We start from the raw sequence: 23,402 nt of genomic DNA on the forward strand, positions 1-23,402 counted from the left end.
AGAAACACTGTATACCTTGTATGTGGTTAAGCCTTGGTAATTGTATCAATATAGCAACAGAGTTCACCGGCCTGTTTGCAGTTAAATATGGTTTGAATATAAAAATGGCATTCAAAGTATGGAACTTTGCAATTGAAAAATTACCTGGAAATGTTTTTTGGTTCCTGCCTGCCCATTGCTATGCTGGAAACATAGCATGTTAGTCGCCGTAGAATACCGTGGAGGTCCATACAAATGTAATGTTAACGTGAAAGGATTAGATGTGATTAGCTCCTACGAAAAGGTTGATTGTTCAGGTCAACTCGCTGAAGGATGGCAGGAATTTCACATCCTTAGATCACCACTCTCAACATGAGTTTTTTTTTAAGCTCTGGCCAGAAATGTAGGCAATTATATACCTACATTTTGATGCAGGGAAATTGGATTAAATCCTATTTATTCAACAGTTTGCACCTGACAGGGGCAGTTTCCTATGGCAAACTGAGTTATCAGTTAAACCACAGAAATGTTTGGACATACATTTTCATACGCGTATGCTACTCAGTAAACCTAGCCATGTCCTGGAAATAAAAAAAATGTGTGATGCTAGACCTACTTTTTGGATATTTTCATTTTTTTTTTTTGCGATCCATTTTTCACTGAAATAAATTAAAAATTGGACTTTAATATGTCGGAACCACCTGCTGTCATTGGCCTTGCATGTTGGGGTTCCTCATGTCATCAATAGACTCCGGCTGTGTCTGTAGGGTTATATTTTACTAGCTCACTCCGCCTGGCCTCCCTGCATGTCGCTGTGTATTTCTGATTGTTTGGTAGGAGCAGTAGGAGAGTTTCTGAGTCCTGAGGACTTACAATTCATTATTAAGTCTCCGGGATCATGTATTATACATATTAGGCATCAACTGCATTAGTAACAAAGTGATAAACGGCAAGCACTGACGTTCCCAGCGTAATAATGCTTTGCGGTGGCGTTCGTGGGCTGTCTCTGGAGCATAGGCATATTTCCATCCAACAGAAGCGTTTGTGCTTTGATAAGGAGCAAGGGAAACGAGACATGGGTTAGTGCGTGGGCTTGGGGGTGACTGGCTGTGATGTGTTGGTATAAATTGCAAATTCACAGTGGGCTCTCATGGTGAGCGCTCGGGCCGTTTTTCTCGTTTCCTTTTCATTACCGCACCAGTCCACGAAACCTCCCCTGGAGCTCATTGGTTAGTGCGTGTGCGTGTGCGTGTGTGTGTGTGTGTGTGTGTGTGTGTGTGTGTGTGTGCCATGTGTGTGGTTCTGGGAGCCTAGGTTGTAGCCGGAGCATGTATCATTTATCCAAAGCCCACGCATCGACGTACAGATGTAGAGGCTATTAAATAGTGTGGGGTTCTGTTTTTATTGTTTCGACTGCCCTGTGGCTTCTCTGAGGCATGTTCACTCAATGTCGGCGCTCTGCCCCGCTTTTCAACGCCACTTTCAAATGAAAAAAAAATAGCGTTTGGGCCTCACTGCCAACGGGGTGTGTTGTCATGACATCCTCTCCACAGGCAAGCCGGCAAGATTCCCAGGACACTGTCATTAGAGCACAGCCCACTTGTCATTTATTTCTTCTATGCCCCTCATTACTTCCCTTTTCTTTTTCGCTCTTTTTTGAAACATTTTTTTAACTCTCATATTTATGCGTATTGCACTGGTAATGTGGATGCTGTTGATTCATTTTGAAAGCATTAATATCAAAGCAGTTGCTGTTCATTTCTTTCGTGTGTGTGTGTGTGTGTGTGTGTGTGTGTTGTGTTGTGTTGTGTTGTGTTGTGTTGTGTTGTGTTGTGTTGTGTTGTGTTGTGTTGTGTTGTGTTGTGTTGTGTTGTGTTGTGTTGTGTTGTGTTGTGTTGTGTTGTGTTGTGTTGTGTTGTGTTGTGTTGTGTTGTGTTGTGTTGTGTTGTGTTTCTGTCTTTGATTTTCTGTTTACTTTCTCACCTCCTTAACAAGCTCAGTCTGTTCTCTGGAAGTAGCAAAGTAAGAAGAAAAAAAAACCACACTTTCAAGTGGAGAAAAAAAGTTGGAAACTTGAGCGTGTGTGTGATGTCCAGCAGCCTGTTCCAACCTCCCCGGTGAAGAGGGATCCTTCCTGGTCGACAGATCATGATTGATGAGCCTCTGGGGCACTCTCACTAACAAGGTGTGAGAGCTCACAATGGTTAGCCCTACGTCGCGGTGAAGTGTGTGAAGACTTTTTTTGTGTGTGTCGGAGTGTGTGTGTGCATGTGTTTGTGGTAGCTCCCCCAGAGCAAAATCAATCCATCGCCATTTCTCAGGCAAAATAAGTATCGACTGTTAAGAATTAAGGCAAAGTGCTCAAGTCAGCAAAGTACAGCAATCAGGAATGGTCAAGTGGAGTGGGAGCAGCCGTGGGCTTCCAGAGGAGCGCCTGGGCTGGAAATCCCTCTGCCCTCCGTGTTCTCTGGATATAATCCATGTTTTTAATAAGCTCATCCCATTTAACTAGATGTCATACATCTTCCCATCAGCACAATTTAGAGATGATGGCATAATCACTGTTAGCATTTCAGATCTTTTATCAATATTTATCCTCAGTGTCCCTCAAAGCATGCCACACATTTGGAGATTAGCAACATCAAGACTTATTTGGGTTTCCTATCTTTCATAAACTAATCATCTGGCTTCTGCTCTGAGAAGAGACTTCACTGACAGCAGAGGAGAATTTCAGATCAGGCGCTGTGCTTCAGAATGTGCTGCATTTGTCAGAGAGAAAGTTGTAATGAGGTTTTTCAATCAATAGCAATAAAGCCGGAGGAGGAAGTGAAATGAGGATGGACAGGGCAGATTTACCCTCATTCTTCCACCCTCTTAGGCTCATTCAGGTCGCAATCAGCCTGGCAGGGGGAGAATCATCTTTCTGTCACATCACATCAAATCCCCAGCAGGCTGCTGGCCTGTCTAGAGTCCTGATACAGGGAGCACGGCGCAGTGTTCTTTTTTTTTTTTTTGCTTAATTCATTCTGTTTGGGGTTTCACACGTCTCAGTCGGTGGTAAAATAACTTTAAAATATGTCAGCACTTGAGGATGGAGAAAAAAAAACTCAATGAAATTAACGGAATGGGGAGCACCTGGGGTGAAAAAACAGACACAAAGGGTCGAGGAAACCAATTTCTTCTCACTGTCAAACAAAGTGCTGACCAAGTGTTAAGATGCCTTTTTTATTATCATAAAAGGAAACACTGGTTAGTCACTATATCACCCATGAATTATTGACCAAAACAAACCACCACGTATGACTCTCTTGACCCAGATGGTACGGAGTGGTTTGCTAAGTTGTTTTGACATGTTTCAAAGCATCAAAGATACCCAGGAACCCTTGAAGAATAAAGGCATGTATGAGAAGCACACACACACACACACACACACACACACACACACACACACACAGCGAGAGAGAGACGAAGAGTGTTAGGGTTGCAGGCGCGTGGAGGGGTTCAGAGAGCATGGTGAGATTGCCCAACCCTGCATTGTCTGAGAGGTATATTCATGCCTGCTGCGGGGGAAGGGGGAGGATTTGGGGAAGAGGAGGTTCCCGTGCCAAATGGAGGGTCAGGGCTCTTACAGGGATAGCTTCCCCTCTCTGGGCAAACCCCCATTTCCCTTGTCAGTGTCCCCAGGCGCAGGCTCACGGGGGGTTGGGGCACATAGCCCACGCTGTGGGGCACAGTCTTCCACTGTGGGTTTAGGCCCAGCAGCAGAAAGAGACGGGGTGTCAGGATTCTGTTGAACATCTGCTCATCTGCTGTGGTTACTTTCTCCCCTCATCTTTTTTTTCTTTTCTTGATCATCTTAGTAGAACTTTGATGGGTGGGAAGGAAGCTGGACTTCTTTCTATTGTGAAAGAGTGAGAGTGTGTGTGTGTGTGTGTGTGTGTGTGTGTGTGTGTGTGTGTGTGTGTGTGTGTGTGTGTGTGTGTGTGTGTGTGTGTGTGTGTGTGTGTGTGTGTGTGTGTGTGTGTGTGTGTGTGTGTGTGTGGTGTTTTTGTCTGCTCTCATTGACTCCCTGCTGTGCGTGGAATCCCACCAAATCTTCAAGTCTTTTATGGTGGAGAGTCTAGCGGGCCAGAGAGGAGTGTTTCTCTCTTGCATGCTTTTCAGTCCGCTTAATTGGGAGAGACAGATGGAGCAGGAGCACTTTGGATCGAGGACGTTCCCTGGTTCTTAAGGTCTCTGATAATGTGGAGGAACAGAAGTAGGTTTTTTGAGGGGGTGGGGGGGAAACCACAGCAGGCTCCTCAGATGCCCTTGGTGGTGAATAAACCTCGGAGACGGTCTGCTTTTGTGGGAGGCCTCTCACATAAGAAACGGCGGACAAGAAAGCCCTCTTGTGTCCCTCTAAATTTGAAGGTTGAAACACTGTCAATAAAAATGTTTCAATAAAAAACTTTCTTTTTTTTGCATTGAACCATGGTCAAATATGTGTGTCTCAATAGTTGAACGCATGTGTGTAAGAGCCAGTGACGCACATTGTATATATCTATATGGATAAGAAAATATTTTGCTTTATGTGGCACTTGCAGCTTTCAGTATGTCAGTGAAATGGGGTACCTTATAGTTATCCCTTTCAAAGAGAATTGCTCAGGACGAGGGGAGGACAAACACGGACTCTCACAAGTAAATGGGGCATTGCAATGCAGCGGGACAAAAAAAAAAAAATCATTGCCATCTTAATTACACATGATAATCATTTATTTATTTTTCTCCCGGGGACATGTGTGGCTATGTTGTTTGGAAAGGCTAATGTTTGTATATCCTGAAAGCTGAAGCATTGTTTGCAGATCACGGTGGTCAAATACATTAGTATTTGGATATTTTATCTGAATGCACCTGTTAGCTTGTCTGCCTTGAATGTGATCCCAACACACAGACCTCATGGGAGGAATTAGACTAATGATGTTTTATTCAGGAGGGCCTATTGAGAAGTCAGTGATGACACTGCGCTGGATTTAATCATATATCCTTTCTCCTTCCAGTTAACTGATGATAAAAAGCAGATACAGAATATCTCTCTGAATAATTTATATGTTACATCAGTTTGTCCAGAGTGAAAATTGTTTTGTAAATACTGCATGGGTCACATAAAAGCAGATACAAGCGGTGCCACAAGCAACCCGCTTAGTGGCAGTTACATCTATAAAACATTGAATACATTTCAAATCCATTATAAATTCATTTTGGTTGTTGTTGGACCGTGGCTGGATCAATTTTGAAATATTTCAACAGACATGATTAGGCATTTCTTCCACAGTACTTCATTGCTCCTGATTGAGGTAGAAGTGTCGCCTGTCAGACAGAAATGAAATCAAGAGGTTGAACAAATTATGTAATCTTATAATTCCCTCACAGCATTGAAAGGCAGAATTGTACGGAGAGAAAAGCAAGCAGGGCTCTGAACATCCTCCATCTTGTTGGCACGTTGGTCACCTCAGTGCTGAAGGTGTGCTCACTGCTGGCCCTGACTCTGCATTGTATTGGCAGCGCATTGAGCTCAGATTAATGTTCTATTGACCTATTTCCCGAGGAGGAATAAAGCCCTTTCCCTTTCACGTCTCGTATGAAGATTTGCTCATAAAAGCCCAATTCAGCCTCATTTAGTGCCAGGTGTCTGTGAAACTGGAACTTTTAATATTTGTGCTACTTCTTTGAGCAGAAGACTGACTTGACTGACCTGAAATGCATATTCCTAATTGAAAAGGAAAAGAGTTCGAGGCTGCCAGCTTACTAATTACTGGATGTAATTTTGGTTGCCTGAGATCGATCTCCTCCTCAATTTCTCAGCTTGCTATTTAACTCTCATCATGATTCACATTAAATTAGGCTTAACTAAATAAGTTGGCCAAAGACGGCTCCATTTGTTGCACTCGTGTTTTTTTACAGAGTGTTAGTGACAGCTGATGCTGCTACCATGCCAAGTGGATCTGATTTGTTCTTCTCAGCCAACAAATCTTAGTGACACAAATTTGGCAACACTACATTCTAATACGTAACGACACAATCATGAAAAATGATAATTGAAGTGAGAAGTTTGTCTTGAACATGGCCGGGTGCCAGAAAGCAGCCATTTTTAACAGCCTCGGAGCACGATCATCGTGGAATCTCTCAATTGTATTCTCCTATGAGTGCCTTGGAATCTGTCGAGGTACGCTCCTGACAGATCTGAAGCATGTTCGCATTTCCAGTCAGAGTTAATAACCGCTTGTTTGATTAATGTCCCTCGAAACCCCCCTGACTCTTAAATCCCTCCGAACGGAGCGATGGGCCGTTGCTGGTGTCAGCCCCGTCACTCAGCAAGATGCTGCTTTGCATCAGGAAGCAGCTTTGGACGGAATACTGAGCACCCCTGCTTGAGTTATTATGTTTCCCCCACCGATAATATCTTGGCACCACTCTTCCAGTCCTTTTGTTGCGAAAGGTTAGGGAGCTGGCAGTGCCCTCTTGTAAGAGCGCGGGGGTGCAGATGGAAAGCTCTTCCAGATAGCCATCAGGAGAAAGAAAGGACTAAATGCATGCAGCGTTTACAGCCCTGTCACAGGCTGTGAGTCACCTTTTGGAGATATTTGCAAAAGAGCTACAATTAAAGTCCTGTTTTCATGTCCAAACCCAAAGCACTCTTTGAGATTTTGATCATTTTTCTTGAAGGCATTGTACTGGGGAGAATTTTATAACTTTTTTTTTTTAAATTCTTTTACTAGAATTTTATATTCAAACACTTGGATTCAGGATGTTTATGGATCGGTCCGAGTCACTATGTATGTTTCGCATTTACAGAGCAAGGGCTGTGTGCAAAGACCAAAGTTTTTTTGCGCAAACACTGAACAGACAGCTAGAGGACCGTGAAGAACAATTCGTTGAATTTGACAAAAAGTGGATGGAATTAGAATCACAGACTGCACCTTTTTGACTCATACCTTGTGACCTATGGTAGAAAACTGAAGGTTAGTCCCTCCTTAGTTACTGTATGAGCAGCAGTAGTTACCATGACACCTGTGTGGCGCCATTCATTGTGAGGCTGTCACCCCTCACTCCCTCGAACCAATCTCTCCCGAATCACAGCTGCTCAGACTTTATAGCTCACTGGATGATTAATGATCAGCCATACAATTGCCAGTCCCAAGACCTCCTCGAGAGCCCTCTCGGACCCCTCCACAAGACACCTTGTAAATCACAGACGTCTCATCACACCAATTTCGACAGCGCCCCAGTCTAAATGCACAGAGTTAAACATATGTGATTTATGAAAGTGGATAAAGGGACTCCGAGCATTACAAAGAGATTCCAGCAGAGGAGTCTGAATGCATCATGCCATGCCAAGTGTATTTGTTGTGTGTGAAACAGCGCCAATACACCTACACGAGGGGATGCAGTTAGCTTTGTGAGTAATTATGTTGATGAGAAGCTCAAAGTGGGCGGCTCAAGGTGGCCACGAGAGCGAAGTGCCACCATGAGTGAGATCACCATGAGATCACATCTCTCCGAGACCCACAGCAGAATATTAAACATGCCAAACCCACCCCTATTCCCACAATGCTACAGCACGAGGAAGCTGCCGAATTAGTGCAGTTACCAACTTCTATCATGGCCATATGGCGTCTGTGATCCATGAAAGATATCGTTCTATTATACACATCCAACCAAATGTAACAAACCCAAAACCATTGGGCCCAAATCATGCTGGCTTCACTCGCTGAATGAAGGTCAAAGACAGACGTGGGCTGAGCTTGGAGTCCATCAATCATTGTCATCTGAGATTCAATATTTGATTTAAGACAACATCTGCCTCAGTTTTTGTTTGCCATTGTGAAATTGGCCAACTTATGTGTTCTCTGTCAGCAGTTGTGTACATACAACACTTCATTCAGACTGGATGCTCTTGTTTCCTCTTTCTATCGCTTTTTGTGGGATATTTTACGTCCTTAGGTCATGTTTGAATGTGCCTTTCACCAGACATCACTTTGTGTTGAAGGGGGCTGTAGTTGGATCTAGCGACTTGTTGGAGCAACTGAAACTTGCTGTTATGGTGTTATGTTATGGCATACTGAAAGGGCTACATGTCATGCATGAATGGCTTTATGTCCTTAAAGTTGCAGGGAGAAAACAGTAAAAATATATAAAAGCCCTGTTTGCATTCCTTTGTCTTTCGAATACATACAGTACACTGTGTGTTTGTATGGGCAGAGGCATATATGCTCAAGGGCGTATTACCTATGCATTCATATATTTTAATGTGTTTCATCAGGGGAGGCCGGCTCTCCTCCGGAGTGTTTTTGTATTCATGCATTCCGGGGTGGCGTGCGGACTGATTTGATTTAGATTATTTATTTCCCAACTGCCCACAGAGGAGCCGCTGCCCCAAGGATTAATTACAGCCGCGGATCCACTCCCATTAAAGTTACACTGTGGGCTTTTGTTTTTCAAAGCCTCGCTGAGTGAAGAGGATGAATGGTGTTGCTGTGTTGTGGTGGAGGTGAAGGTGGAGGAGGGGAGGGGGGGGGGTCATGCTGTAGGGTATTGATTCACACAAGAGTGTAAACATCCTTGGGGAGTCATGTCACATTTCCTGTCAAGGTATAGCCAGTGACAGTCTGACACTTTTTGAGCCTTGAACTGCCGTGAAGCTCCAACACCCGCATCGCTGATGACAAGACATCTCGCGTCTCCCGAGCGTCCATCTTGTCAGTCCTGCCGATCCCATTTCCACGCATTGGTAGCGTTTCACAGCGCAGTTCACCGGCGTGACTCTGGGGACAAGTTCCTGTCATGAGAGAGAGAGGTGCGTTGTTTCTACGAGAAGTGAGAGGTGGACTGACTGCAACTGTTGCATTTGTGTTGCGTCGCGTGGTGCAGTCCCCAGTGTTGTTAATTGGAAGGGTGGAGGAGAGGGGTGCTGGGGTGCTCGGGGACAGCTCAGGTAGAAGGTGTGCTTCTAATTGGCCCCTGGTGACTAGAGGTGTCAGCCACCAAAGAACCACCAGACAACCAGAGCAGCCTGGGAACTGAAGAGGAGGCCTTGACTGTCCCTGATCAGAGAGAGTGAGAGAGAGAGAGAGGGAGGTGTATTGATCTTTGCTAATACATTCATCGTGTCACATCCTATAATGATTTGCTGCCTGACTTTGATACGGCTGCAGTGGTGCAGGGGACAATATACTGTAGTCGGCTTGAAGGCCACCCAGTGTCCCGAAAGCTGTGGCCCATCCAAGTCTGTGTCACGGCCTGTGTCACCTGCCCAGATCTGTTTGTTTTCAAGGGGAGATAGCCATTGCAGTTTATTCCAGTTCCTAAATGTAACACTTGTCTTTAAGCCTCAAATATGTATTACCATTGTTGATAACCGGTAATTAGTCTTCTTTGATTGTAGTCATTATTCGGCTTTGATTATGGTGTTGTGTGATTAATGTCTGTCTTGGTCTGTAATTCCTTAAATCATGCAAATACACGATGAGCAATGTCCCAGTGGTGGATAAACATCATTTGAATACTTGCACAAATTGTGCATTATTAGTGATCTGTTCTTGCATAACCAAAAATGGGATGTGAATAGGAAAGTGTGTTTCCTTCTCTGACAGACCCAGCAGTAGGACATTTTATTTAATTCAACGTGAAACTCAGGATTCCACCATAACCTCTAAGGGGAAACGATAAAAGCAGAAGTTCGAGAAACTTCCTCAAGGTTGACAAAGATCGAGTGAGGAGTTGTCACCAGGGAAATCAAATCAAAAGCCGGTTCAACATCATCTTCAATCAGATACTACACAGTGGGGGAAAAAGGGAAAATGAAAAAAAAAAAAAACACATAGTGTCAGGTATTTTTTTTCTTGTTGTTGTTTAAATTTAAGTAGGTGAGACTAACCTTTCCATCTCTTTTTTTTATTTTTATCTGCAAGTTTAACCTACACAACAATTAACATGCCACTCTGCCTATGATGACTAGCATCTCTGGGCGCTTTGATGTGCAAATGAGCACCCCCCACCCCCCACCCCAACCCAGCTCCTCACGCAGAGAGCGAGCCGAGCGTGTTTACATAACACAGAGCGCTGGGACCGAGCGCGAGGCAGCGAGCCAGCACTGCCAAGAGAGACCCGATAGATCTCACCGTCTGATCTCCGCTTAGCCATGGGCACGGAGAGACAGTGGGAGAGCCCAGGAATACATTATGCACTCCGGGAATTTTAAAGAGGGAAGGAGATGGGAGAGAAAAAGAGATGGAGAGGAGAAAGAGGCGGAGGGGACAAGATTCCCACTGACTAGTTCAGTTCGATATGTGTCTTACTTCCCCTTGTTTCTCCTCCACTCTTCTCATATTGTAGCGTGGACCAGCTGTCTGTGCCTTGGCTCTCTGCCAACCAAAACTAAATGAATTTATGAAACTGTATGAATTTATGAGGCAAGATCTTTATACCACGTGAAAATGAAAATACGTTTTAAAAATGCATAAACGAACGCCGCACAAACCAATCTAGCCACAAGCATTTGTTCCCTCAGTATCCATCTCATAGCTATAATCATTATTAGCCCCAGCTTCTATAAATAAAATGCATATAAGGTGCCCAGCAGTGCTACAGTGTGAATTTCTGCTGCTGGCAGTTTATGACAAGGAAGCCCTTCGCTTTCATCTGTTGCCTATCCCATGAAAGGGAAAGATAAGTATGTAATAAGGAGTTGGAAAACATTAAGGATATCAGTATCAGGACTGAACTATGAATAGCAAATGCCCTGCTGAGATGACCGTATGGGTGTCTGCGAGAGCAATGTGAAAAATCCACATCCTCAATCAGCCACTGGACCCAGACCTGTCCCCTGGTGCCAGCCCAGCGTCTCCAAGCAAAGAGTCAATCGATGTGACAAACGGCACGCCATCTGCTAAAGCAGTACTCCCGCGCTCTGAGAGGGCCTACCAAGAGGGCATTGATCCGTGCTAATTCTCAGAGAAGATATCGCTAGCTGAGCGGGGGAGAGAGAGAGCCGGGGTTCTGTCCAAAAGCAATTCCACTTGAGCCTCGTGACTTACTACTTACCAGAGCGGAGCCCTCTTGTGACTGGATTCTGGATGCATCAGCACCCTTCGCAGTCAGTTTTAAGGCACTCTTGGCATGTGGCTGTGAGAGTTTGTGGTATTTGTTTGAGTATTCGTTTCTTTTGTCAGAAGTACTCGTCTTCCACTTCATTTAGTTACACTTCCTGTGCAAATGTGTGTGGCTGCTGAGGGTGTGTGTGGGGGTGTGTAGTTAATCAAATGAAGGCAGATCTCCTGAGGCTTTATCGTTGTACACGGTGATTAATTCAGTGTCATTTAACACAAATTCATTACCACACAGATGCCTCTCTCAGGCCTAATCTCATCATTTTTAACCCATAAAAACACCTATTAGAGACATCTAAGTTGGCATACTTAATGCGCACTACACCATTGCACTTAGCTAAGTAAAGTAGGCCTACACCTGCAACCTCAGCTCGCCTACTGCAGCATGTTCAGAGATACAAGGACAAAGCTCTGTTTAAATATGGGCCTGGCTATCATGCTGAGGGGTATTCAACATGACAGTGCAGGCTTTTACCTGAGGTATTTATAGCATTTAGTCCCCTCTTCATTGACATCGCCCATTCATTATAGGCCAATGACAGGGCCCTAGCATATAATGTCCATTTCCCAGGTAAGTGAAAAAGGATGTTGGTGTCTTAACTGACATGCAAGTCACCTGACCCCTCTCTCTCTCTGCATTGTGATCATGCTCTGTGTCATGCCAGCTTCCACCAGTTCTCTTAGGATGAAGCGTGAGAGATAAGGAACTGTCAGTCAACCCCTGGACTCTGAGGATTTGAATTGATTTGAGTCAGGCGACACAGCTGAAGTGATTGAATGGCTAATAACACTTGGGGATATAATCATTTACGCCGCATTCATATTAGCCCCTGTAGATTGACATGAAAGTCATTAGCCTTCTGGTCACCGTGACAATGTTCACCAAACTGTCACTCGCATTAAGTCAACCAATTAATCAGAAAAAGAATTAGACTGTGTCAACTTTGGGTATATCTTTTCAAATATGGGTAAGCTTTATTGAAAAGGCTGTAGGATAAGCCATATTTGCCACTGCTATTCAGTCCTTCAGAAGAACATCACATTTCTTGCTGCTGTTAGTTTCAGCCGTGAGATGTCTGAGTGTTTCTGTCTTGGCAAACACATCATTTGTACACACAGACACAGAAACTCATTTCTTCCACCGTTACCCCTGTGGCAAGATGCCTGTCATTACAGAGTGCCCCACCCCCCCACCCCCAACAGCAACAGCTCCACTGTATAGCTAACCTAAAAAAGAACGGGATCACCCCCTCTTTTATTCTAATTAGCTAGTGCCATACAACATGGGACTGGGGGTTAAAGGAAGTAAAATGGAATGTGAAATCAGCAGCGCTAGCAAAGCTAATTAATGAGCTTCAAAAGGAAATATTAAATATGAATAAAGCCAGAAGCAACAGTTTGGATAAATTGAATTATTTAGGTGGAGTCCTTAGCCTGCTGCGAAAGATTGTGCTTGAAAAAATATCTTAATTTGTGTATGCCCCCTTTTACACAATACATTAGCCTTTGTGTTTGTGCTGTTTTGCCTATATGTTGTATCATGCTGTCATGTTATGGGAGTGTTTCTTATTGAAATTACAACCCTTACAATGAAGAGATGTTGTGTATAGGGTTTGTGACTTAATGTTAACTGCAACTCCAAGAAGAGGTAGAATCTAGTGTCTGAGTCCTGGTTTTAAATGATGTGTCTTGGAGCGGGTCATGGAGAGATGAACATTAGAGGGGAGGTTCAGGTTCAGATGGACAACACCTAGACTGATTCAGAAAGTTTTTTTCTTTTAGGTCTATTCACTTTCTAAGCAGATAGTGAACATCTGACACCAGCTGGATTTCCATCTAACTCATTTGAATATTTTAAGCACATCCAACAAAATTCAGTTAAATAAATGCATGTCTGTGCGTTTCCATCCAATGTGTTGTGCAAATAAAAAATGGACACAGTCCTCATCAAGGGAGGAGTGAACACATGATAAAATTGCAACGAATAAACCAGATTCAGTCAAGGTTATCAAATTATACCCTATGCGAATCGGGAGTTAATCCATCTGCCTCTTACAAATCTATTTCTTATTCGACTTTAAAGAATTTCAAACGTTTCCACTCAGGATTTCCTATTCAAAAGGTCAAAATGTGCATTAAAAAGTTGGATGGAAACCCAGCTACTGGAAGGAATTGTCTGGATTTGGAAATTCAAATGCAGTTTTATCGATTGATCTCAAAGCATGATACACATAATTTTCTCAAGCAGACAGCAGTGCTTGGGTTACGCGGACATTTGTTGCCGAGCAGTTGAAAATAAAATAAATGTATTTTTGTGCCTGAACACCCGATAAAGTTGAGGTGTGAAGGACAGAAGTGTTTTAGTCGTGCAGCTCTGCTTGAGCTTTATTTTCACAGCACCATTGAGGGCATTGTTATAGTTCTGTCAGTAAGACCTGTGCCCCAGCGAAGACGGGCATTTTCCAGGGTGACCCCCCCCCCCCCCTGCCTGTCTGAGCTGATTTCATGTGACATGCGACTGACGACAGAAGGAAAAAGACAAATCTGGAAGTGGCGTCTGGAGGCAACGATTTGTTCATTTGTTATAAAATTAGGGCTGCTTTTTGAAGCCAAGCTATTCCCTCAAGCAGATACCTATTTCTAGAGCTATCTGGAGGGAGGGGTGGGGGTCAAGGTTTGGTCAGGGGAGGAGAAAACTGCAGTCCTGGTTTTGAACAAGACTTTAGAGCCACTTTGGATAACCACAACTCTCCCCAACTGCCGCTTCTAAAGTGGGAAGCCCCGCAGCCTGAGCTGAACTCTTTTATGGACCACAAGGAGAGGGCTTTTGTTTTGGTGGGACCCTTAACGGCCCGCTCTGCTGAGAGGGTGGTGCGTTTTATAGCCTGCGTCTACTCCACACATGTTCCAGCCGTATCATTACTGCCACGTCTCGTTGCCAAGTGTGTGGCCTTGTGGTTGTGCGATGAAATGTTCTGTCTGTGGCATTACCGTCAGCTTCCTCAGTGGTGCGGAGAGGCATGCGACACGACATGTAGCACATCTCGTTTCGGGGCGTTCTGGCGTGAAAAGACATGAAACATGAGACCCGAAATCCAGACTGGCTTCCAGTGAGCGTTAAAACAAACACAAACACACTTAGAAGCACCCTTTTTATAGGATCGCATGTCACTTACTGTGATGTGCTGGCCTACATAGTCAACAGGTCTGGCATTCTGCAACCTTGCCACATTTAGAACAAGCAAATTTGAGGCAGAGAGGCTTGTCATTGTAGCAGGCGAGTACTGGAATAGTCAGGGCCCAGTGTGTGCTTGGAAACACATTTTCACTTATTTTTGGTAGCGCAAATGGGGACATCAGCGGCACTTTCGACAAACCAGAAATGCTGAACACATGCCAAGCCATCTGATTAATTCCTCGAAAAACTCAACAGATGGTAATGCTTGGGAACTGTCGCAGCAATTAGAGTGTCAATCAACTTTACTTCGACCTTGCTGTCAACTCGTCACTGCGCATTTGTATCCAGAGGCTTGTGTGCAGTCACTGTAACCAAAATGTCTGCTCACTCTCCTGATAATGGAGTCCTATGATCCCAGATGTGTTAATGCAGAGCAGAGATGACACAGTGGTGTGTGTGTGTGTGTGTGTGTGTGTGGTGTGTGTGTGTGTGTGTGTGTGTGTGCAGATTCCCTCAGTTCCCATTACTGGGTTCTTGTTATTGAGGATGGAAAAGTTTGAGAAAATCTTAATCTCTCGATTGACATTCTGCACGATTGTCTTGTCGATGCAGGTGCGAAACAATTAGTCTCTCCCATTTGCAGGACATCACGTCCAGTTGATGGGACCCAGTTTCCACTGAAGTTTACCTCTCGCCTTGGTAACTGCACACTTTATGACCACAATTTTTTCTGACCAAAGAAAAATAAGAAAATGAGCCACAGCTTTTTCTTTCCCCCCTCCTCAGGAGCACCTGAGCTGGCTGCCTCCACCTCCATCTCCATGTCCCTCCTTCTTCCCACTGTTGCTATGCTGCAGAGGGGATCAGGCTTGAGTCCCTCGTTATTTCTCTGGTGACATTCACCTCAGACTAATTCCACGAGGACTCATTTTCAATTCACTGCCCTCAGTAGGTTGCTGGTTGTACAAGCTGTACAGGCGTTTGGCATTTGCCTTTTTTGGAAGAGCTCGATTTGTACAGGCATTGTTAGCTTGCATCGACAATGACAAAAGGTTCAAGTTACTTTGCGACCTTCGTGCAGAGTTCCTTGCACTGTTTCAAACAAAGGCATGTCCTCTTTGTAATCCCGAATGTCCACAGAATGTCAATCCTGAGATCTGAGCGATTGTAAGTCACAAATGTTAATTAAACCTTTTTTCCCCCTCAAAACAACTCTGGCATAATGATCAAACAAGCATTTGAAGAGTGTATAAAAATGCAGAGCTCATTGTTAATGGGTGAATTATGATACGACAAGGTTTTTGTAGTATTCTGTTCACAGTCCTTCTCAGTGCCAAGCAGTGAGAGTTCAGAACAAGCAACCCACAAGCTAGCTCTTTTCATGTCCTTCATCGCTGTCTTTTGAAATAAAATGGAACATTTCCCCCCCCCCCCCACTGCCCTCACCAGCAGAGAGCATTGGCATTCTGTGGCAAGAGGAAGTGCAGTACTTTTTCAAATCTCATCACCTTGGCAAAGCAGTGCCCTTAGTGATAATGAATCCTGAGGGAGCAGGGAACTTCATCTTTTACGAGCCCACAAATGACCCGGGAGAATCTCGATAACCATTTACACCTGCTGTATAAACACCTGTAATTGGCCATTCGGCATGACGGCTCAAGCTTCAAACCTCCAGCCCCGACGTCGACGGGAGTCTGTAAATCAGGCAGGCAGAGGCACGACTCTCCGAGACGCCAAACTGTGCTAATGGTTACACAAAGCCCCAAATATCACACACACAGCCTGCTGTGTCCACAGGGGGACAGTGGCGGGGATTTGAAGCCCGGCAAATGAGAGCGTGACATCACACAGCAACGGTAGGCCCACATCCAGTCGGTGCTGAGGCTGGTAATACTTGGCCCAGAAGTGCCGCTTTCTCGCTTTCTCTCCCCTGCCGAGCGCCTGCGGCCACCCTGCTGCTCGCGAGCCGGGCCTGACGGGCTGTAATGAGGCTGAGCGCATGCAGCCGGAGTGCCGGGCCGGACTCAGCGAGGGAGCAGCCGTCTCCCGGCGGAGCCGCAGCAAGCCAGCACGCCCAGCATCTATTGTCACCACCACAGGGAGAGCTGTGATCCAGACATCATCTATCATACAGCCGTCTGCTACAGCAGTCAATGCGCTGATTAATGGCTTCAGCTGAGGCCGGCCATTGGAGGCTGTGATTGAGATCCTCTTCTTCCGTTTTTTCTGATTTCCATTAAAGCCACGTAATAGATCAGATTATAAGCCTGGTTCCTCAGTTCTTGCAAGAAGAACTTCTTAATAATAGCTGGATTTTAGTTTTGTCGTTGTGTATATGCTATCGACGATAGTAATAAAGTGTGTCTTTGTTTGTTTTCCTCATTGAGTGTAAATTACAAAAAAGAATATCATAAGGTTTACAGCTCACTTTTATCAAAACCTTTTTCCTCGGTCAGAACGTCAATATAGGGAGCAAAAAAGAACTGATTTGTTTCTAAAAGGCCGATTAGCCCATGGGGACGATACAGACAAGAATACAAACACAAACCTGTGTAAGCACTTCTAGTGGAGACTAATGACAATGAACATCATGTCATGTCTAATAAAGTCAACATTAAGACGACCAGACTGTCACTGGTTTAATTATGTGGGATATTTTGGCATGATGCATATGCAAAACTTTCTCCTAAAAACAATTTTTTGTGAAGACAACACTATCAACAGTAATACCATGGAAACGGCTTCCCTGGTATCTATCCCTTTAGTCACTTGCAATGCCCAGACACACACAAACTTACATACACGCACGCACGCACGCACACACACACACACTTGCAATCACCCATAATGCACATTCAAGACACACACCTCTTTACACAGCCAACTCCTGTTTTCGAGCCTCTGCCATCTGATGTGGGCAGCCGATAGTCTCCTGGATAAGCAGGCTCTCTTGTTTCTTTTATCTGGTGCTGAGAGGCTCAGCTTTGTGCAGCACCGGCTGCCTGGGTTTCACCAGAAGAGCCCTCTTTCTTTCTGGGAGGCCTGCAGGCCAACACCTCGCCACCCCTTGCCTAAGACCTGGGCGGCTGCCTGCACACAGGCCTCTGCCTCCCCAGAGAATCATCCGCACATTTCACCAACGTTTGTGATTAATGTGTTTTTAATGGAAGGGCCTTGCACGTGATGCCTCGGACATAGTGATTTAACTCTGCACCGTGCGGGAATAAATCACTGTATCATCGCCATTTTGCGTGGCTGAAAATCAAGGGGTTCAAAGCATCCCCAGGACATACAAAAAAAAAATGGTGAATGTGTGTGTGTGATTGTTTTAACCCACATAGCCACTCCACACACATGACACCAAAACCACTTTCCGTGCACCAGAGAAAAGACTTGTACTCATTTCTCACTTCGCAGGGTTGAGTTTTTTCGCCTTTCTGGTCATTAATAGTGGAACAGGCGGATACCAGTGTGACTTAAGGCATGCCCCAGTGTGTGTATGCATCTGTGTGTGTCTCTGTGTGTGTGCGTGCACTTGTATGTTTTGTGGGCCTATATCTACATGAAGCTCTGTACCAGCTGTCAGTTCTTCATGCGTGTCGTGAGAGGCAGTAGTGTATGTTTATCTGTGACCGTGTCTACCTATCTTAGTTCCTGGAGACAAAGAGCAAGAGAAAGCGTAAGTCTACGGCAGGTGAATGAGAAGCGTCACACTGAGAGGATCTATTTTGTTGTTGTTTACAATTCCACACGTTGCTCCGACTCTCCAGAGAGAGAGAGAGAGAGAGAGAGAGAGAGAGAGAGAGAGAGAGAGAGAGAGAGAGAGAGAGAGAGAGAGAGAGAGAGAGAGAGAGAGAGAGAGAGAGAGAGAGAGAGAGAGAGAGAGAGAGAGAGAGAGAGAGAGAGAGAGAGAGACACACACACACACAGAGACACACAGAGACACACACAGAGAGAGGAGGAGGAGGAAACGGGGCTCTTTGATCCCTCCGAGCACGAACATCCCACTGTTTAACATTCCGCCACATTTTCTGTGAGGCTGTTAGTTCTCTCTTTTTTCCTCTTTCCTCTCTCCTGTCTCTCTCTCTCGATCATTTTACCTCTCCTTCTCTCTCTCTCTCTCTATCTCTGTCTTTTGTTCCAGCAACAACATAATTTGAGGCTGTGTTTGAACAAACACATCGTCTGGTAAACTGCTCAGTGCCGGCACAAATCAGAGTGCCTATTGATGAGGCAGTTATGGAAGCCGCTGAACTTGCCTAGATCTATCCTTCACTACGAGGCATAAACACGTCACCCTGCACTCCGGAGGAACCTTCACAAGGTTTAGCCACCAGGAAGAGAAATGGCCTCTGGACATGGCAGCCAGCAAAAAGCTTTTCCTCTTGCTCTGACACTTCTCAACATCAGTCAGTCTATGGCTTAATAAACGAGCCGCTCAATCACGGACCGATTGTAACTGTAATGTAATCACTCATGGCTGTACAGTAAAAAGCCGGGACTGTTTACGGAATGAGTCCAGAAGTAGAGGATACCATGAGATTTATTAGACCTAGTAATGTACACCAAATGCAGTTTCTCCCGCACAGACTAATTGCTTTGACATGTTCAAAAGTCTCGGGTCATGAAAATAAGCGGAATCTCTCTTTGCGCTTGGAGTTTTAAAAATAGCCTACTTTTAATATGACACCTCAACAGACAGAGTTATGTTTTAAACTGAAAACTCGTCAGAGGATAAATGAATGAATCGATGTATTTATTACACGGCTCTAACACGACGAAAAGCCTTAGCTGGATTATATGTGAGCGACTGATCTGACTGGGAGTGTGTCTTTGGCGGACGGGTCAAAAAGGGAGCTCCTATTCCACACAGGCTGTCCCCTGTCAGCCCTGGTGAAAGGCGCGAGGCCCTCCTTCGCTGAGGAATGCACCTCTCTGGTAGTTTGTCTTGTAGAGTATGTACAGCAGATGGACAGCCAGGAACTAGAGCAGGAGCAGGTGCTCCAAAGGCCAGCCCTTCTGGGTGAGCACACAGGACACCGGCCCAGCGGAGACCGGGAGGGAGGCATCCTGCAGGCCAGAGAAGTGACAGCTTTTCTCATTCCTCTAGGTGTGAGTGCTTTCTCGTGTTTCCCCCCTCGTGAACTTCTAATGGCACACTCTTTTCTGCCCGTAATAACAACCATGGATGTGTTTATTACGCAGGCAAACTGAGATAGGTGGACTGTGTGTTTATTATGGGCCCATTTCATTTCATCTCATTTAATGCATGAGGCTCACTTTTAATACCAGGGCAAAATTAGCAATTAGAAACGCTAGAAGAAACCGAAAATTGTGGTGCAGCAATCTCGATAGTCTTTCTGATATAACAGAACATTTCTTCATCTGAAATCATTTCTGTGCAGTCAATGTCTCTGAGGATTTTTTTTATTTTATTTCCAAAGGCTTGCAGTTTTTACTTGTCTCTTTCTCTCTCTCTCTCTCTCTCCTCCTTTCTCTCTCTCTCTGTCTCTGTCTTGTTTGCTTTCTATCGGTTCTCCCTATAGTCTGAAATAGACAATAGTCAGAAAAAAGAGGATGTAGCTGCATGGAGAATTCACTTATCACTAAGCTCCAATTGCTGGGATTATTTAGAACATACAGGCCTTGAGAATGTAGAGAATTATTTTCTGTTTTGTAAAAAGCAATTAATTTAGGGGACATATCTCACAGACTGGATTTAACTAGTCATTTACGTTGGTTTCAATATTTTGTAACCTAAAGGTTTACAAAAAGAAGGGCACAAATCTTTTTCTCTGACCAGATAGATTCTCAGTCATCCGTTTCATTTGTATCATCAGTGCAGAGTGGCAGCCTTTAAATCTCGCCACAAAACCATGGGTTCCAGCAACACCAAAGTGCTCCATTTTGCCAAGAGCCTTCCCACTTCCCCCCACGTTTGACCTACTTAGGAATTCATTTTTTGTGGGTCTCAGCTCGGCTCCCTCCCTTGTAAACAGCCATGTGGGTGCGTCTAAGAGTCCCTTGAAGTGCGCTCTTGAAGTGTGTCTTCCCTCTTCAATCTACCTGGTTCACTTCCAGAGCACTAACCAACACTGCTGTTGTTCCTCTCTTTCTCTCTCTCTCTCCCCCTCTCCTTTCAGGTTTTGGCATGGGGAGTACACCGTGGCGGTCAGTATCAACGACTACTTGGACGTCTACTGCCCATACTACGACACCCCTCAGCCGCACAGTCGGATGGAGCGCTACATCCTCTTCATGGTGAACCATGACGGCTACGCCACCTGCGAGCACCGCATGCGAGGCTTCAAGCGCTGGGAGTGCAACCGGCCACAGAGCACCGACGGCCCCTTGCGCTTCTCCGAGAAGTTCCAGCTCTTCACGCCCTTCTCTCTGGGCTTCGAATTCCGCCCGGGACACGAGTACTACTACATCTGTGAGTCGCCAAAAAAGTAGAAAAGTAGCAGATCTGTGGGTAAACCATGCTTTTTTCCACAGGCAGATTTCGGACAGGACAGGGAGACACACTTCCTCTTGCATATCTGATGTTTGGCGATGTGCAGCTTCTCTGGCTCCTCTAGCTGTGTAATCCACCCCATTTAAGGGGCTTCTGCTTCCGACTCAATCCCCATTAACCTCAAAGAGCTTCCAGCGCATCCTTTGAAAGTGGAAGGCCGATTCACAGGCTTTTAATCATTTCTCAGTTGGTTTTTTTTGCGCCCTTTTCGGAGGAACTCACAAGACCAGAGTCCGTACTCCTCCACACATGAGCAAAACAACAAGACAAGTGAAACGGGAATAATTACATTTCCCCTCCCTCCCCACATCCAGCTGTTCTAACTAGATAACTTGAAAGGCCTTACGCGACGCCCCTCAAACTGGTGCCAAAGAAGCTAAATTATTTATACGGTAATTACAATGCACGGCAAGAGAAAACGCAGACATTCACAGTGTAACAGAAGGGGGGTTCAAAGCCACCTGCATTTGGTGAACACACTGCGCAATATGGTGACACACACACACACACACACACACACACATCTCAAAGCTTCTCCCAAAGCAAAGCATCCCACAGGCTCCGACCATTTGTCACATCCAACCCCCACAGCAGCAGTGCCAAAGCCCTAACCCGCCAGACCCACCAAAGCTCAGTCTCCCATGGAAATGGACACAGATTATACGCGGGTCTTATTTTAATGTCAATTATCTTTTGAGTGACGGCTGAGACAGGAGAAAAGGGGGGGGGGGGGGGTGGAGGCTGATGGGGCGGGCACTCTGTGGAAGTGTTTGCCTCACTCAAACCAGCGGGGCGTCTAGCTACTTATCATACATGGTAGTGTGTTGTCATCCTTCCAAAAAGAGAGGGAGAGAAAAAAAACAGACAGCACAAAGAGAGCTAAAAAGTTCAAAGATGCCCTTCACTCTCTGGGCCCCGTCCCTCAAACTGGGTTTTTGAATGCCCCCGCCTCCCAGATCCTCTGCCGAGGCCTGCATTGTGTGGCCCCTTTTGTCCCAGCCTGAGGGGTAGGGCCATGTGAAAGGGGGGGTGGGTTCCCTTCTCCCCTTCGTCTATCCCTCACCAATACTACCAATAACACCATTCAGGCAGGCTTCACCTCCAGAGGGATTGTCTGGATGCCGGCAACATTGTATCTGTCTCAGTCCCCAAGGGGCCCGAGGGGGGGTTGTGGTGGTGGTGGTGGGAGATGGATCTGCAGGGTTATCAGGGGGAGAAGGGGGAGAAAGGAGTGTTGGGGTGGGGGGGATTGGTTCGGCTTGATTGTGCGGCGATAAAAGAGCACGTCCATCACCCCTGCGGTCAGACTTAACCCCCTCCTCCCTCCGCCGGCCCCTCATATTGATCGGCGGTGATGACGTCTTGACAGCTGTCTCCCACCCCAGCTGCCGTCGGTTTAGGTTGGGTGCTCTCCAATGAACCCCCCGAGTATCTGGTGTGGTGGCACACCGCGGGAATACGCAATGACCTGGAGACCGGGGAGTGAGGGAAATCAAGACAGAAAGAAAGAGAGTGAGGGAGAAAATAGGGCGATTGGTCAGAAGATAGGGGGCTCTGTAGGGTGCCTCCGAAAATGGCTGATGCTGCCAGGATATGTCACAATGTTCTGGAACATCCACCCGTGTCTCGGCCAAAATGTTATTTTATTTTTCAGCTCCTCCATGTTATCCTTGAGGACAGATTTCATTTTGGCCTTCAGGCTCCTCTGGACTGGTACTGTGTGTGTGTGTGTGTGTGTGTGTGTGTGTGTGTGTGTGTGTGTGTGTGTGTCTGTGTCTGTGTGAACGGGTGTGGAAGCGATCGGAAAAATAATCAAGCCAGAGGGTCTGTGTGTCAAGGGCTTGGAGAGATTCATGGCTGATCCAGGGGTATCAAGCGTGGCAGAAGTGACTGGCCGTGATGTGTGTGTGTGTGCCGGTGACAGTGGAGAGATTTGCTCTTTGTTTCTAAGGTCAGCCAGTTGTCTGCAGAGCAATTTCCAACGGGGACATGGTGTGTTGACAGGGCAGTGTGTGGGACTGGTAAGACACAGAAGCTCACCACAATTTCTACAGGAGGGGGAGGCAAATATCAAGCCCTGAGTTTGATTCAGCTGTCATGAAATAGAAATAGAAAGACTTCAAGTAGTCTTTCAAGGAGCTGGTCAAAAATGGTAGTAGTTGTGGCAATTGCTTAAGCAATAGTTTCCTAAATTCCATTACTCTATCTTTGTCCCCCCCCTCTCTCTCTCTCTCTGTCTCTCTCTCTCTCTCCTAATACACAGCTTCTCCACATCCCAACCATGCAGGGATGCCTTGTCTGAAGCTGAAGGTGTATGTAAAGCCAACTAGTAAGTCTCTCTTTCTCTCTCTCTCGGCCTAATTCAATTCACCATCAGTATAAATACCTACCTGACATATTTTCTCTTACCCTATTTAAACGTGTTTAACGTTGACATTTTCACCTACATCACTGAGTTGGATATTTACAGACCAGACTTTTTAAAGGCATGACATAAATATGTCATAATATCCTCATCTATCATACAATCCTCTCTGTGCAGAGAAAGCCAGAGATGTGATCTAGATTTCTCCAACACAGT

The 23,402-nt window shown here is 45.5% G+C and overlaps 1 protein-coding gene across 2 annotated transcripts in view; it reads left to right on the forward strand.

Moving 5' to 3' along the window:
* Window positions 1-23,402, forward strand: part of efna2a (ephrin-A2a) — a 35,619-nt gene that overhangs the window by 10,768 nt on the left and 1,449 nt on the right. For both annotated transcript variants that reach the window (XM_031559303.2, XM_031559302.2), the window contains exons 2-3: window positions 20,448-20,740; window positions 23,085-23,150. In XM_031559303.2, coding sequence (XP_031415163.1) covers window positions 20,448-20,740; window positions 23,085-23,150 — 359 coding nt within the window. The remainder of the gene's footprint in view (window positions 1-20,447; window positions 20,741-23,084; window positions 23,151-23,402) is intronic.

Source organism: Clupea harengus, chromosome 22 (genome assembly GCF_900700415.2).
Source record: "Clupea harengus chromosome 22, Ch_v2.0.2, whole genome shotgun sequence".
Classification (NCBI taxonomy): Eukaryota; Metazoa; Chordata; class Actinopteri; order Clupeiformes; family Clupeidae; genus Clupea; species Clupea harengus.